Source organism: Ictidomys tridecemlineatus, chromosome 5 (assembly GCF_052094955.1).
Source record: "Ictidomys tridecemlineatus isolate mIctTri1 chromosome 5, mIctTri1.hap1, whole genome shotgun sequence".
Taxonomy (NCBI): domain Eukaryota; kingdom Metazoa; phylum Chordata; class Mammalia; order Rodentia; family Sciuridae; genus Ictidomys; species Ictidomys tridecemlineatus.
Window position 1 is genome coordinate 200,085,176 of NC_135481.1, and position 15,493 is coordinate 200,100,668.

Consider the following 15,493-nt stretch of genomic DNA (forward strand, 5'->3'; position numbering starts at 1 on the left):
AACACTGGCTGCACATACCCGCTGTGCACCCCCCAAACAGTTTTTTTTTTTGGGGGGGGGTTCTAGGGATTGAACCCAGGGTGCTTACCCACTGAGTCACATCCCCAGCCTATTTTATATTTTACTTAGAGACGGGGTCTCACTGAGTCGCTTAGCGCCTTGCTTTTACTGAGGCTGGCCTTGAACTTGGGCTCTTCTCACCCTCACATTTTCCAAGAAAGCAGTGACAAGAGTTCTCAGATGTGCTGGGAGTGACCCACGACCCCGTGACCCCACCTACTCGGGAGGCACAGGCAGGAGGACTGCAATTCAAGTCCAGCCTGGGCAACTAGTGAGACCCTGTCCTAAAATAAAAAGCCAAAGGGGCTGGGGAGGTGGCTCAGTGGTGGAGTGCTCGCCTAGCATGCAGAGGCCCTGGGTTCAGTCCCCAGTATCACAAAAGCCACTACCACAAAGTGCTGCTCAGCAGAGGGCGACTTTCCTGACCCTTGTACCTCCCACTGTCCGCAGGCCAGAGCCAGGCGGTGTCCCAGAGCAGGCCAGCCTGGCCCCTCCTCAGCCCAGGCTGATCTGCCTCTGCCTGGGGACCAGGCGTCCTCCCAGCTCCGCCAGGTGCTCTGCTGAGCAGTCAGGCCACTAGTAAGCTGAGCTGATGCCCACAAGACCCCTCAGGACTCACCCTTGTATGCATCATGTTTCCTAGAAAGTGGCAACGACAGGCCCTTGCATGTGAGCTCAGCCTGAAGGAGCAGGTAGGCAGCAGAAGTCCCTGTGGCTCAGTCAGAACAGCCAGAGTGGAGGTCCTGAGCCCCAGCTCAGCACACCCACCCCAGATGAGAGGCCAGAGTCCACTGGACCCTCAGCTCAGTTGGCACAAGCAGCGACCTGCCTGCTCCCATGTGAAGCAGATGCCCCCTCTACCCCACGAGCATCTGGCTCCTGCTTTTGCCTTCCTGTCCCTCTGCTCAGCACCATTAGTGCATCCTCACCTAGGTGGCAGAGTGGAGCCGGCTCAGCCTGACCGGGCCCTGCAGGCTGCACCTGGCTCAGTGAGCCCTTCCTGTCTATAGCTGCTTCGCGAAGCCTGCACCCAATGCAACACAGAGACAAACCCACAGGCCCACAGCTTCTGGAAGTCGGTCAGTCTGCGCCTGTGTGATCTGGTCAGGTTCTGATGCCCCTGGCTTCCCTCACTTCATCTCCAGCAGGAGCACCAGGAGGCTGAAGAGAGCTTGGAAGGGAGACTAAGGAGGCTGGGACTGGCAGAGGCCAAGAGGAGCCAGGTCTGGGAGCTGGCGCTGCCCACTCCCCACCCCAAGCAGGATTGGAGGCTGCCATGACAAGGGTGACACGGGAGCCTCCAGGGACCCACCTACCAACTGGGTGTTCTGTGGTCCCAGTGTGGTCATGAAAGTCCCGATGCCACGAGTTCCAACGTCACTGAACACCACTGAAGTTCAGCACAGACGTGTGTTCTACAGAACCACAACTGTGCTCTAGCTAGAAAAAAGCTAAAGGCTCAATCCCAGCAGCTCCGACAGCTGAGGCAGGAGGATCGCGAGTTCAAAGCCAGCCTCAGCAACTTAGCGAGGCCCTGTCTCTAAACAAAATACAAAAAAGGACTGGGGATTTGGCTCAGTGGGTAAGTACCCCGGGTTCAATCCCTAGTACCAAAAAACCAATCAAACAAACAAAAACACACACAAAACCTCAAGGCTTTATTTATTTTTTCAGTACTGGGGATTGAACCTAAGGGCACTTTGCCACTGAGCTACATCGTAGCCTTTTATTTTATTTTGACACAGGGTCTTGCTAAGTTGCCCAAGCTGTCCTGAAACTTGGGAGCCTCCTACCTCCGTCCCTCAGGCTCCTGGGGTGACAGGTGTGTGCCACAGCTCTCAGCTTACAGGACCTCAGTCTTGCAGAACCCTGGACGGGGCCCTGGGCTGCTCCTCCGCCATTCCTGAATCAGCAGCTTCCTCTCCACCGGCCACCACTGAGGTCGCTGTCCTCTGCAGACGGGGCAGTGAGGCAGAGCCCCAGAAAGCTGACGCCAGCAGGGCAGGCCTGGCCAGAGCCCTGACTGTGCCAGGGCTGCATGGCGGCTCTGTCCTGCCCAGTGCTGTCCCAGACGCTCTCACAGGGGGACAGTGGAATACTCTGTCTTCAGAGCGGCTAGGTCAGAACACATGGGACCTTGTACTTGGAGAACTGCTCCTAATGGCCAACAGGTCCTGGGGCACCACAAGCCAAGGGGACACAGAGCAGAAAGGGTGAGTGAGCTGGCAGGAGGGCTGGGCGTCCACGATCTGGCCGATGCCCCGACGACTTGCAGTAACCACCCAACACGTTTCCTTAGGAAAGAGCCTTTCTCCTTCCTCCAGGTGGAGGGAGAGGGGAGAATCCTCCCTAGGATACAATAAACCTTCAAAGAAAATGAGCTGACCTCCCTAAGGGACTACGACTCACACCTCTGAATCCCAGGCGGGGGGCCAGAGCAGAGGACAGAAGCTCAGGAACGACTGGCCACCAGGTCCCATGCCCAGCCCAGGCCCACATCCCACGCCCACGCTTCAGCACTGGGAATCTGCTGGCAGGAGCGGCTCACAGTTGCCTTGGAAACCTAAGGGTTGAAGACGCAAAGGAAAGTCCACAGCCGCAGTCACTTGTTGGAATCTGGAAACACCTGCTCCCCAACTGTGGAGACGTCCAGCCAGCAGGCGTGAGGGGCGTGCTGCTTCCTAACCCGCTGACAGCTCTGTGACACAAAGGCCCCCAGAACTGTCACCTGCAGGCGACTCACCACCCACGGGGGCCTTGGTGCGTCTGTGCATGTCAGACCGTGCCCATGGAGGCTAGTCACTCTCCAGGGGCTTTGTCAGAGCTGTAGACGATTGTAAAACAAAGCTAGGAGCAGAAGTGAGTCACTGACGTGTCTGCTCTTGTGGGTACCTCCCCATAGGCACAGCAGGGACACTCACCTGACTCTATTCAGCTCAGCACCAGTGGTGGAGGACCTTCTCAGGACATTTGTCCATGTCACGTAACCCTTGCACTGTCACGCCTGGGGGACAGGTGACACTGGCATCTTGGGTGGAAGCCAGGGACTTGCTCTACATCCACTGTGCTCAGGACATCCCCACAGAAAAGGGAAACCCTGAATTAAATCGACTTCAGCTGAACGTGGTGAGCTGGGCCCTGCCTTGGAGGCTCAGTGTGAAGGCTAGGAACAGAGAGTGCGTGGTGAACAACAGCATTCCACAGCTGGTGGATTCTGACAGGGCCCACGGCAGGTCCTGTGAGGTGGACAGAATTCTGTTTGGGATGATAAAAAAGTGCTACTGAGCTGGGGGGAGGGGACTCGGGGCACAGCATCGGCCCAGCAGGCTCCTGGGCTCCACCCCAGCACCCAGTGAAGTAAGTTCTGGATGTAGAGCAATGACATGGCACAATAGTGTGACCTCCCAGTGAACTGTGCACTTAAAAGTGGTTGTGATGTCCCTGGGCACACTGGCGCCAGCCTGTAATCCCAGCAGCTCCAGAGGTTGAGGCAGGAGGATCGTGAGTTCAAAGCCAGCCTCAGCAACATAGCAAGGCCCTAAGCAACTCAGCAAGACCCTGTCTCTAAGTAAAAGATAAAAAGGCTGGGGGTGTGGCACAGTGGTTAAACGCCCCTGAGTTCAATCCTCAATGCCAAAAAGAACAAGTGGTCACCCAGTAAGGTTCATGCCGTGTACGTTTTATTGCACTGATCCGGCCAGTGTGGAGACCTGGCCTCAGGAACCCTCTACAGCACTCCCAGCTCCCGAGGCTTCCGTTAAGGAGAGGAGGAGCTTAGGGCCTGTGTCCACCCACCCAGCCAGCCCTCCCGCCCGCCCACCAGCTCGCCTGGCTCCGGCTGCACCTTTGCAGGCTTTGGGCCCCATGGTGTCTGCCCCATGAACCCCTCTGTGCACTCACATGTACCCAGGTGCATGCTAACCATCCTGGCAGCCTCCCTGAGAAGGCAATGGCCACCTGTGCTCTGATCAGTGCCCTTCTGGCCTGGGCCTGGGAGGAATGACAGTGGGAGCCCCACCTGCCGCTCAGAGGACATGCAGCACAGGCAGAGGCTACTGCGGGGTGCTCGGCACCAGGAGCAGCCCCAGCACGAACAGGGAGCTCACTGTCTTCCATGCTGGGAGACGGACAGCACATGGCCGTGCAGGCTGAAGCCCAGCTCCCATGCGTGGCTGCAGGGCCCTGGAAAGCAGGGCAGAGGGCCTGTGCGGGTCACGGAGCCCCCAGCATGCGGCAGCCCCTATTAGCCTGGCTGGGAACCACACTTAGCAAATACGGATCCTGCATCCTGCGGCAGGCCCAGGGCCACAGCACTGCTGCAGCAGCTGAGGGGACAGCCTGGGTCCCACAGGCACTCTGATGACAGGCGAGTGACCCCTTGAATGACCCCTTCAGTCACCATAAACAAGAGGAAGCAGCTGGACCCACACCCCACACGGGGCTGAAGAGCTTCCCCAGGACCCTCCCCACCGATCCACCCACAGACCCCTCACCTGGTCCCCGGCCTTGGAGGAGCCCCGCCCCGGGTGGCCACTGGTGGAGCACGATGGGAACGGACAGGCAGCAGCTCCCAGACACCAGTCGCCCCAGCCTGAGCCCCGTCACTTATGTTCCCGTGGGAACCCTGACTCCCTATGAGACGGGGAGACCGCAGAAAGCCCCCAGCATGCACCAGTGACCACGCCACTCCACCCATGGCCACGAGGCCACGGGCGCCGGGCACTGGGTGTGGACCTGACGTGGCAAAGGAAACGCTTACTTGAGTCCCGGCTGCCGAAGGGCCACCCGGGCGTGGGGAGGAAGGCGGGCGAGGGGGAGCCGGCCCCACTGCCCTCCTCCACCTGCTGCGTGATGTGCCGCACCGTCTCTTTGTTCTTCCGGTTCTTCCTGCGGCCCGTGGGCTGCCAGCCGTCGCCGGCTCCCGGCTCTGAGGCAGAGCTCGGCATCGTGCTGTCCTTGGCAGAAGGCAGCTCGCGCCCTCCATAGTGAGGAGGCGATATCTGTTCCTCCTTGATGCGCAGAGGCCCGTAGCCCACGTCTCCAGGCCACAGGGACTGCGAGGACACGTCGTCGGGGCCCTCGGCCTTGGGCTCCTGGTCCTCCTTCCCATAGGTGCTGCCCCCCTCGTGACAGCTGGCAATGGCTGAGTCTCCGGAAGAGTTGGCGGGGCTTGTGCGCCGCGCCAGCCACGGAGAGATGCTCCTGCCAGCCATCACAGCAGAGATCAGCGCCTCTGTGCTGCTGCCGGCCGGGGCGCCGATCTCAAACTCTGCGAGCTCGTCGGCAGCGTCCGACTTGATGCTGATGTCCAGAGCAGCCTTGATGAAGTCATGGCAGGCCTGCACAATGTCCGTCATCTGCAGGAAGCTGGCGGCAGACATCACCTCAATGACGTTCCTGCTGGTGAGGGCCAGGTGGGCTGAGTACATGAAGTCAATGATGGCCTTGAAGCCCTGGGCAGTGACGATGTCCAGATGGGTGACGGTGGCTTGGTCAGACGTCTTCTGCACCTGACAGTAGAGCGTCTTGAAGTAGCGGCTGCTGCCCAGCAGCACGTTCTTGTGGGCCTTGAAGACCTTGCCTTCCACCACGACGCACACGTCGCACAGGACGCCGTGCTGCCTCTGCTCGTTGAGCTCGCGAAGCAGCTGCCGGTAGTGGGACGTGATTTCCATATCTTCCTTTCGGTTGTTCATTGGGAAGTCTTGGTGTTGCCTCTTCTACAGACTCTGTGGGGCAAGACAGAAGAGTTACCCATGCAGCCCAGGTGGACAGGGACTGTGGCCGGCCACGGTACAGGCCAGCAGCCAGCACAGTGGCCACGAAAACCCCGCATACAGAGGGGATGAGCACTGCCAGCGAGGCTATCCACACACCTGGAGCACAGGTGTGCAGGAGGCATCCACCCTCCCCACGAAGGGTAGCAGGCAGCAAGTGGGCGCTGACCCTACCCAGCAGGACATCTAAGGCCCGTTTCCAGGCTCATAATGGACACCGGTGCTGAAAAGAATCCCCACACAGAACCAACGTGACCCAGAATTAATAAGGTCACCCTTCAGTAAGTAGATGGGCCAACTCTCCGGCTAAACTGAAAATCTAGGCTAAATGACCCCAACTGTGGGCTGCCATGGGGCACACTTGTAACCCCAGCAACTCAGAGGCCTAAGCCAGTGGCTCCATGTGCTCAGGCTAACTGATGTGGAGGGACGGACCACAGCTCCGCAAGCCATGCCACTGACACCAGAAACGTCAGTGCCTCGCTTCAAACCCAGGAGTCGCAGCTGCATTATTTTATTTCCTGCAAGAATGACATCCCTCTTCTTTTTTTTTTCTTTTGTCCAGTACTGAGGATTGAACTCAGAGTGCTCTACCAATGAGCCAAACACCCAGCCCACTTTATTTTTATTTTGAGAATCTTCCTGCATTGGCCTCCCAAGACTCCAAGATGACGAGCATGGCCACTGTGCCTGAAGACTGCTTAGCAGGGACTTTTTGCAGAGTTGTGTGCTCAGAATATTGATGCAGATGTAGGATGGGGGCGCTCTTTCCCTTGGGCCCTAAGCAGCTCCACCAGGAAGGTGATTTGTTCTAACCTCCATGCAGGTCTGTCCCACCCAAACTGCATCTCACACTCAGAGCCCAGACCAGGGGACAAGGAGCTATGGCCTCAGGCGCCCCCTGCTGGCCAGGCCTGAAGGCCGACTCCTCCCTGGGTCTGGTCACTAGGCACATTCAGGAAAAAGTCCATTCTTCTTAGAGTCATTGTTTTGTGTTCCTTTGCTTTGGAGTTGTTTTTGGTCCTGGGGATTCTACCAAGGGCGTTTTATCATTAAGCCACATCCCAAGCCTTTTTTATTTTATTTTGAGACAGGGTCTTACTAAATTACTGAGGCTGACCTTGAATTTGCAATCCTCCTGTCTCACTCTCCCTGGAGTCCCTGGGATTACAAGGCTACCACACCCAGTGACTGGAGAGAGAGAGAGAGAGAGAGAGAGAGAGAGAGAGAGAGAGAGAGAGAGAGAGAGAGAGAGAGAGAATTTTTTAATATTTATTTTTCGGTGGACACAACATCTTTATTTTATTTTCATGTGGTGCTGAGGATTGAACCCAGCGCCCCTCGCATGCCAGGCGAGCACGCTCCCGCTAAACCACATCCCCAGCCTCATTATTTTTTTAAACTTATTTTTTAGTTGTAGGTGGGCAACTTAGCCAGACCCTGAGGAGGAGGAGGAGGAGGAAGCGGAGGAGGAGGAAGAGGAAGGAGGAAGAAGAAGAAGGAAGAAAGAAGGAAGAAGAAGAAAGGAGGAGGAGGAGGAGGAGGGGGAGGAGGGAGAGGAGGGGGGGAATGCAGGGTTCCTCTCAGCTGACTGTGCGGCAGCCTGGGATGTGTCCTCCTGGTCTGCAGGGTCAGCAGACCCCAGCAGGCTGTCCGCAGGAGGAAAAGCAGGGAGGCTATGCCCCGTTCACCCAGCAGCTCCCTGGCACGGCCTGGCAGCTGGGCAGGGCTCAGTTCTCAAGGCACTTCCTGGGTGCTCACAGCTTGCGCTGTTCTGGAAAGCTCAAGACGGAGATGCGTGTGCATTGCCACGTGACGGCATAAGGTACGATTCACAGGCACCACATGGCCTCCGCTCATGGCTGCATGCAGCATCCTTAGGGGTAGGGATGTGGCTGAGTGGCAGGGCGCTGGCCTGGGGTACAAGGCCCTGGGTTCAGATTGTTTTAAATGACGTAGTCCGATATCATTAACAGACACCAGCCCAGGTGAGACGGGGAGCCAGCCCAGTCCCAGGGCTCAGCCTAACCTCCAGCAGGGCCCACAGCCTGACACCACCCACCTATAGGCAGACTCCAGTTGAGGCCAGTGAGCAGCAGGGGCCCAGTCAGCATGAAGGTGCTGTGGAGGACAGGGAGAGGCAGGGACCGCACCTGTGCTGCAGGGCACAGGTGGTCTCACAGCACCCCACGGAGCCTCAGCTCTGACATTGGTGGCCTCCAGGCCTGACTGCAGCCTCAGACTCCCCACCAACGAAGAATGTGAGGCAGAAGTGACCCTGGGCATTCCTAAGCATGTTTGGACTGACTCCATGATGGAGAAAGGCGGGCACCCAGGCAGCCCACCAAGTCTGAGTGCTAAGGGCCAGCCTGGCCTTTCAGTGCAGAAAAGCCCAATCCACATGGCTGAGCTAGCAAAGCTGGCGGCTCCCAGCATGAGCGCGAGGGCTGCCTCCAGCCCTGAGCCTGGGCTGCTCAGGAAGCAGTGGCAGGACGGCAGGAAGCAGAGAGCACCAGCTGGCCAGCATTCAATGACTGGGACATCCAAGGATGAGGAGCCACAGGACAGGAGTGAGGCTCAAGCCGCAGCCCATTACTATGAGGGGAACCTGCCCACACAGGCAGCCACTGCCCAGGACCCTCACATCCTGACTCGGGCTCTGCCCCATGGGCAAGTGGCCCAGGTCCAGGCCCTCAGGTGAAGAAGACGGAAAAGGATCAGCCCAGGGCACTGGCCCAGAAAATCCTCCTCAGGGTTAGCCAGTGACCAGGCTCAGGCCCTGTGCCTGGTGTGTCCATTGGGGGCAGGGCTCCAGAAAAAGAAGAGACCAGCTCTTACTGCCTGGGCTCCGAGGTGCTCCTGGCCTTGAACCTGGCTCCTAAAGCTGACTTTCACCCTCGGGTCACAGAGTTTGAAGGGCAGCTCAGCCCTATCAGAGGCAGCAGAAACCCCTCCAGACACCGGCCCTGCCTCCTCCAGGAAGCCCTCCTGGGTGCCCCAGCCACTCTGTCCTTAAACTAGCAGCACACCTGCTGTCCAGTGCTGCCTGAGCTGCCCTGCCCCGCTACTGAAGCTGGGGCCTCTCAGCCCAGGGACCACGCCTCAATACCACACAGGTTCCATGTACACAATCAGGTCAAAAAACTACCATGCCTTCATCACATTAAACCTGCAATACCAAAACTGTACATTTTTAACCCAAGAATATCTCAAAACATCCTTTTTAAAGTGCTGATAAAAATAAAACAAGATGGCAAGGTCCTTGGTCCTAGGTCGAGGGCTGGAGGTGAATAGCATGAGGCAGTGGAAGACGGCGCAGCACAGGGAAGCTTACAGCATGCCCCGGGCCCCACCAGGTGGAGCAGGACCCTCCCTCATGCTGGGCTGGAGCAGGGTGGAGGGTGCAAGGCCTGCACTGTGGCTCCAAAAAGGAATCTAGGCCTCTCCCAACTGAGTGGGGTGAGGCAGGCAGGGGTCCCTATGCAAAGGGGGATTGTGGGCACAGATGCACAGAAAGGCTGCATGAAGACAGCCAGAGGCTGGGCTAGAGGACGGGCCACAGATGAGGGGCCTGGCCTGCAGCCCTCAGGAGGGCTGCCCCTCAACACTTCGGCCTCAGAGCTGGCTGCCAGAACCCATCAAGAAGAAACTCCCGCTGGAAGAGCCTGTCTGGTCCTGTGGCAACGCACCCCAGGAGGCCAGGCATAAGCAGCAGTGACTCTGTAAACACTACCCTTTTCTGCAGGGCCACACCTGTGATTCCAGCTACTGCAAAGGCTGAGGCAGGAGGACCCAAGTCCCAGGCCAGCCTCGGCAACACAGTGAGGCCCTGTCTCAAAATACACAATACCAAGGACAGGGTACAGCTCAGTGGTAGAGTACCCCTGAACTCCATCTCCAGCATCATACACACCCACAAGAAAGGAAGAAAGTTAGGAAAAAAGACAACTCCACAGCTCAGCAGGAAGGCAGAGGACCCACCGATGGCACTCCTCAGGGGGGTGAGCAGTGGGGGCACCAGGGTGACCTGGTGGGCAGCACAGCCCCCCAGCAGGCCTCTAGCACAGGCCACTCCCTCAGCAACTTCACCCACTGCTTGGCCTCGAGGCCCAGATGGGGTATGGGGGTGCCACCAGGGATACCTGGGGACACAGAGAGCAACTGAGGGCATCTGGGGGCACGTGGGGCTGAGGGGCACATGGCGCAGCCTCAGTCAAGGGGTGCCGAGCAAGCCCCTTGTCCTCTCTATTCTTAATATATAGTGGTAGTTGGACACAATACCTTTATTTTATTTATTTATTTTTAAGTGGTGCTGAGGATCAAATCCAGCGTCTCGCACATGCTAGGTGAGCGCTGTGCCACTGAGACACAACCCCAGCCCCATGTCCTCTCTATTCTTTTAAGGTCAACATGAATCCTGGCACTGGCAGCTGGGCTCAACCTTGTGTGCAGAGATGAGTGCTGGGGACTGACCCCTGCGGCACTCTACCACTAAGCTACATCCTAGCCCTTTTATTTTATGTTGAACTTTGCTAAATTGCCCAGGCTGGTCTGGAACTTGCAATCCTCCTTCCTCAACCTTGCTGAGGGGCTGGGATGATGTATGCCCCTGTGTCCAGCTTTGGTTTAACTTAATGTTATGACTTTAAAGGGCTCTGGACAGGACTTAAAGAGACCAAGTGCAATGTCCTAGACTCTGAGAGCACCACAACATCTGAATTTATGAAGGTAGCAAAGAGCAACATCAGATCCTAAGTACCCAAAGCTGGTGGTGTACCCAGACCCATGCCTGGTCCTGCTGCACAGCCTGCAGCAGGAACAAGGCTCCCAATGTAGTCCATCTCTGACCCACCAGCTCTGCTCCTGGGCTCCACCCCCCGGGAACAACCCAAAAGGTCAATTCATCCCAGGCATGCTATGTATAGCAGTGAGATAAGAAAGCCACAAGTCTCAACAAGCAGAAAACAGAAAACCCAAGCACAGGAGCCCTGAGCTCGTCACCTGGTGGCTCAGAGGTTGACAGGCAAGAGAAGAGGAGGGCCCACCAAAAGACTTAGGAGACCTGCTCCAAGCCCTTTCCACACAGGCCAGTGGCAGTCTTCCAGTGGGACATCCCACCAGAAAGTCAGATCCAGCAGCTAGGAGGAAAACTGCACCCTTCCACACTCCTGTCAGGAGCAGAGGCTGGGAACCCAATAGAGTCCGGGTGCTTGCCCTCCGACACCTTCTGACCTGAAGACCAAGCCACCTCCCAGGTGTCAGGACCCCAGTAAAGGACGGCCAACAGGAACTTCAGGTTCTCCAGGGCTGGGGACTGCTCTGACAGGTCGGTGCCTCACCTAGAACTGGGAACTGCCATGGGGGTCTGACCTAGAACTGGGAACTGCCATGGGGGGGTCTCACCTAGAACTGGGAACTGCCAAGGGGGGGTCTGACCTAGAACTGGGAACTGCCAAGGGGGGGCCTCACCTAGAACTGGGAACTGCCATGGGGGGGTCTGACCTAGAACTGGGAACTGCCAAGGGGGGGTCTCACCTAGAACTGGGAACTGCCATGGGGGGGTCTCACCTAGAACTGGGAACTGCCAAGGGGGGGTCTCACCTAGAACTGGGAACTGCCATGGGGGGGTCTGACCTAGAACTGGGAACTGCCAAGGGGGGGCCTCACCTAGAACTGGGAACTGCCATGGGGGGGTCTGACCTAGAACTGGGAACTGCCAAGGGGGGGTCTCACCTAGAACTGGGAACTGCCATGGGGGGGTCTCACCTAGAACTGGGAACTGCCAAGGGGGGGTCTCACCTAGAACTGGGAACTGCCATGGGGGGGTCTCACCTAGAACTGGGAACTGCCATGGGGGGGTCTGACCTAGAACTGGGAACTGCCAAGGGGGGGTCTCACCTAGAACTGGGAACTGCCATGGGGGGGTCTGACCTAGAACTGGGAACTGCCATGGGGGGGTCTGACCTAGAACTGGGAACTGCCATGGGGGGGTCTGACCTAGAACTGGGAACTGCCACGGGGGGGGTCTCACCTAGAACTGGGAACTGCCATGGGGGGGGTCTCACCTAGAACTGGGAACTGCCAAGGGGGGGTCTCACCTAGAACTGGGAACTGCCATGGGGGGGTCTCACCTAGAACTGGGAACTGCCATGGGGGGGTCTCACCTAGAACTGGGAACTGCCATGGGGGGGTCTCACCTAGAACTGGGAACTGCCATGGGGGGGTCTCACCTAGAACTGGGAACTGCCATGGGGGGGTCTCACCTAGAACTGGGAACTGCCATGGGGGGGTCTGACCTAGAACTGGGAACTGCCAAGGGGGGGTCTCACCTAGAACTGGGAACTGCCATGGGGGGGTCTCACCTAGAACTGGGAACTGCCAAGGGGGGGTCTCACCTAGAACTGGGAACTGCCATGGGGGGGTCTCACCTAGAACTGGGAACTGCCATGGGGGGGTCTGACCTAGAACTGGGAACTGCCATGGGGGGGTCTCACCTAGAACTGGGAACTGCCATGGGGGGGTCTGACCTAGAACTGGGAACTGCCATGGGGGGGTCTCACCTAGAACTGGGAACTGCCATGGGGGGGTCTGACCTAGAACTGGGAACTGCCAAGGGGGGGTCTCACCTAGAACTGGGAACTGCCATGGGGGGGTCTCACCTAGAACTGGGAACTGCCATGGGGGGGTCTCACCTAGAACTGGGAACTGCCAAGGGGGGGTCTGACCTAGAACTGGGAACTGCCAAGGGGGGGTCTGACCTAGAACTGGGAACTGCCAAGGGGGGGTCTCACCTAGAACTGGGAACTGCCATGGGGGGGTCTCACCTAGAAGTGATAAGTCCCATGGACCGGTGGGTTTTACCTAGAACTGGGAACTGCCATGGGGGGGTCTGACCTAGAACTGGGAACTGCCATGGGGGGTCTCACCTAGAACTGGGAACTGCCAAGGGGGGGTCTGACCTAGAACTGGGAACTGCCATGGGGGGGTCTGACCTAGAACTGGGAACTACCATGGGGGGGTCTGACCTAGAACTGAGAACTGCCACGGGGGGGGTCTGACCTAGAACTGGGAACTGCCATGGGGGGGTCTGACCTAGAACTGGGAACTACCATGGGGGGGTCTGACCTAGAACTGAGAACTGCCACGGGGGGGGTCTGACCTAGAACTGGGAACTGCCATGGGGGGGTCTCACCTAGAACTGGGAACTGCCATGGGGGGGTCTGACCTAGAACTGAGAACTGCCACGGGGGGGGTCTCACCTAGAACTGGGAACTGCCAAGGGGGGGTCTGACCTAGAACTGGGAACTGCCATGGGGGGGGTCTCACCTAGAACTGGGAACTGCCATGGGGGGGTCTCACCTAGAACTGGGAACTGCCATGGGGGGGTCTGACCTAGAACTGAGAACTGCCACGGGGGGGGGTCTCACCTAGAACTGGGAACTGCCATGGGGGGGTCTGACCTAGAACTGGGAACTGCCAAGGGGGGGTCTCACCTAGAACTGGGAACTGCCATGGGGGGGCCTCACCTAGAAGTGATAAGTCCCATGGACCGGTGGGTTTTACCTAGAAGTGGGAACTGCCGTGGGGGTCTCCCCAGAGGACAAGGGAAAGACCTGCTTTCTTCTCCCCTCACAGAGAAGGAGCCAAAGCCCAGTTCTCTTACTTCTGAAAGCAGAAGGAAATTCCTCAGTGGGGCTGTGGGCAGCTCTGGCAGGCTACAACCGATACTTCATGCCTAGTGAAGCATTTCTGGGAGCCCCCCCTCTGTTCCAAGGCCACAGACAAGACACATAGAGTGGGAAACCTCGGGGTGCTGCAGACCGGACGGTGGGTAGGTGGGAGCCCATGCATGTCCTGCAGGCTCCTCAGGGAAGGACTTCTCCAGGCCTGAGACCCCACCCGCCTGGGTTGGCAGGCATCTCCAGTTCCCAGGGCAGGGCTCTGGGCTGGTCATGGCCACCTGTCAGGCACTACTGAGCTCTGAGATTTGGCCATGCAAACTGTGATCCCAGTAACTCGGGAGGCTGAAGCAGGAGGATCCCAAGTTCAAAGGCAGCTTCAGCAACTTCGTGAAGCCCTAAGCCACCTAAGGAGACCATGTCTCAAAATAAAAAATAAAAACATGCTCGAGATAGGACATGTAGTTAAGTACCCTGGGTACCAAAAAAATGAAGGGCACTGGTCTCACCTGCTATCCAGGGCCAGGGAGAGAAACAGACAAGGTTCTGGGTCCAACCCACAGGGAGAAGGAAGGGCACGAGGGCAATTAGCCATGCAAGTGGGGTGCTGGGAGGAGGGGACACAGTCCTGCTTTAGACAGGGAGGCAGAAGGGGCGGTGACAGTTACTCCAAGCCAGCCCAGACACCTGGCTCTTCTCTCCTCACCCCCACTGAAGTGTGGGAGGCCCGGCCCTCCCTGCCTCTCTACAGCCCCCTGCAGGCTGAGACCGCAGTCTCCGCATCACTGCTGCCCCCGACAGGGTGCTTGCCGGTTTGCTGGCTGCCACGTCGCCAGGAACCCTGCCTGCCAAGGGACATACTATTTAATATGGTGGTCACCTGCACCTCTGCTGTAAAGAACAGCTCTGTCAGGGACATGGTGCCCTGAGAAGGAACAGCTCATGACACCCAGAGAAGCCTTCCCAGGCAGACTGAGTGAGGTCTATGGAAATGTGTCAGTGAGGCGGGTCTGTGGGAGCCTGAACCCCACACCGTCCAATGTGACCGCACTTGGAATCTGGGTCTCTGCAGATGTGAGTTCAGATGAGCCCGACTTAACACACCATGACTGCCACCCCTAGGAAAGGGGAGCATGGATACCCACAGGGGAGGACAGGGCAGACTGGGAGATGTGACCACCAGCCAGGCACACCAAGGCCTGAAGCCGGAAGGGGCAGGGAGGGTCCTCCCCAGAGCTTCGGGAGGGCGGAAGCTGACCGACACCAGGTAAATCTCTGCCATCTTCAGCCACCGTCCGGGGACCCTCGGTCTGTCAGCCACAGGAAGCATATGAACAGCGGTCTGCAGCACCCCAGTTGCCCCACAGCACAGCAGAGGCCATCTGAGATGGGAGGCTAGTGGTTTTCATCCTGGGCCACAGTCCACCACCACATTCTGATTCAGTACTTCTTGAGGGTACTGGGGCCTGAATCCAGGGGTTCTATCACAGAGCCACATCCCCAGCCCTTTTAATTTTTTTAAAAAAACACGTTTTTGTTGTAGATGAGCACAATACCTTTATTTTTATTTATTTACTTTACGTGGTGCTGAGGATAGAAACCAGGGCCTCCCGCATGCTAGGCGAACACTCTACTGCTGAGCTGTAGCCCGGTCCCCTACAGCCATTTTTTACTTTTGTTTTGAGACAGGACCTCACTGAGTTGTTGAGTCTTGCCTGGAACTTGAGAGCCTCCTGCCTCAGCCTCCCAGTGGCTATAATTACAGGCATGTGCTACTGTGTCCTGCTTTAAGGGTGAGTCTTATGAGGCTCTCCACAGGCCACCTTCACCTGAAGGGAGGTGTGTGCTATGCAAAGTCACACAGGAAACATGTGGCAAAGTCACTCCGAGTGCAGGATGCCCAGAGTCAGAGCCCTTCCAAATGGGCTGCAATGGGACAGATGTGCAGCGCGTCACCTGCTTGAGAAGCAATGCATG

At 57.7% G+C, this 15,493-nt stretch overlaps 1 protein-coding gene across 6 annotated transcripts in view; it reads right to left on the reverse strand.

Annotated features, from left to right (window-relative positions):
- The window catches only part of Zbtb46 (zinc finger and BTB domain containing 46), a 74,898-nt gene that overhangs the window by 50,902 nt on the left and 8,503 nt on the right, over positions 1 to 15,493 (reverse strand). For all 6 annotated transcript variants that reach the window (XR_013439926.1, XM_078052207.1, XM_078052206.1 and 3 more), the window contains exon 2: positions 4,820 to 5,789. Coding sequence is in view for 5 of the 6 variants with exons in the window: in XM_078052207.1 (XP_077908333.1) it covers positions 4,820 to 5,756 (937 nt within the window). In the remaining variant the exon portion in view is untranslated. The remainder of the gene's footprint in view (positions 1 to 4,819; positions 5,790 to 15,493) is intronic.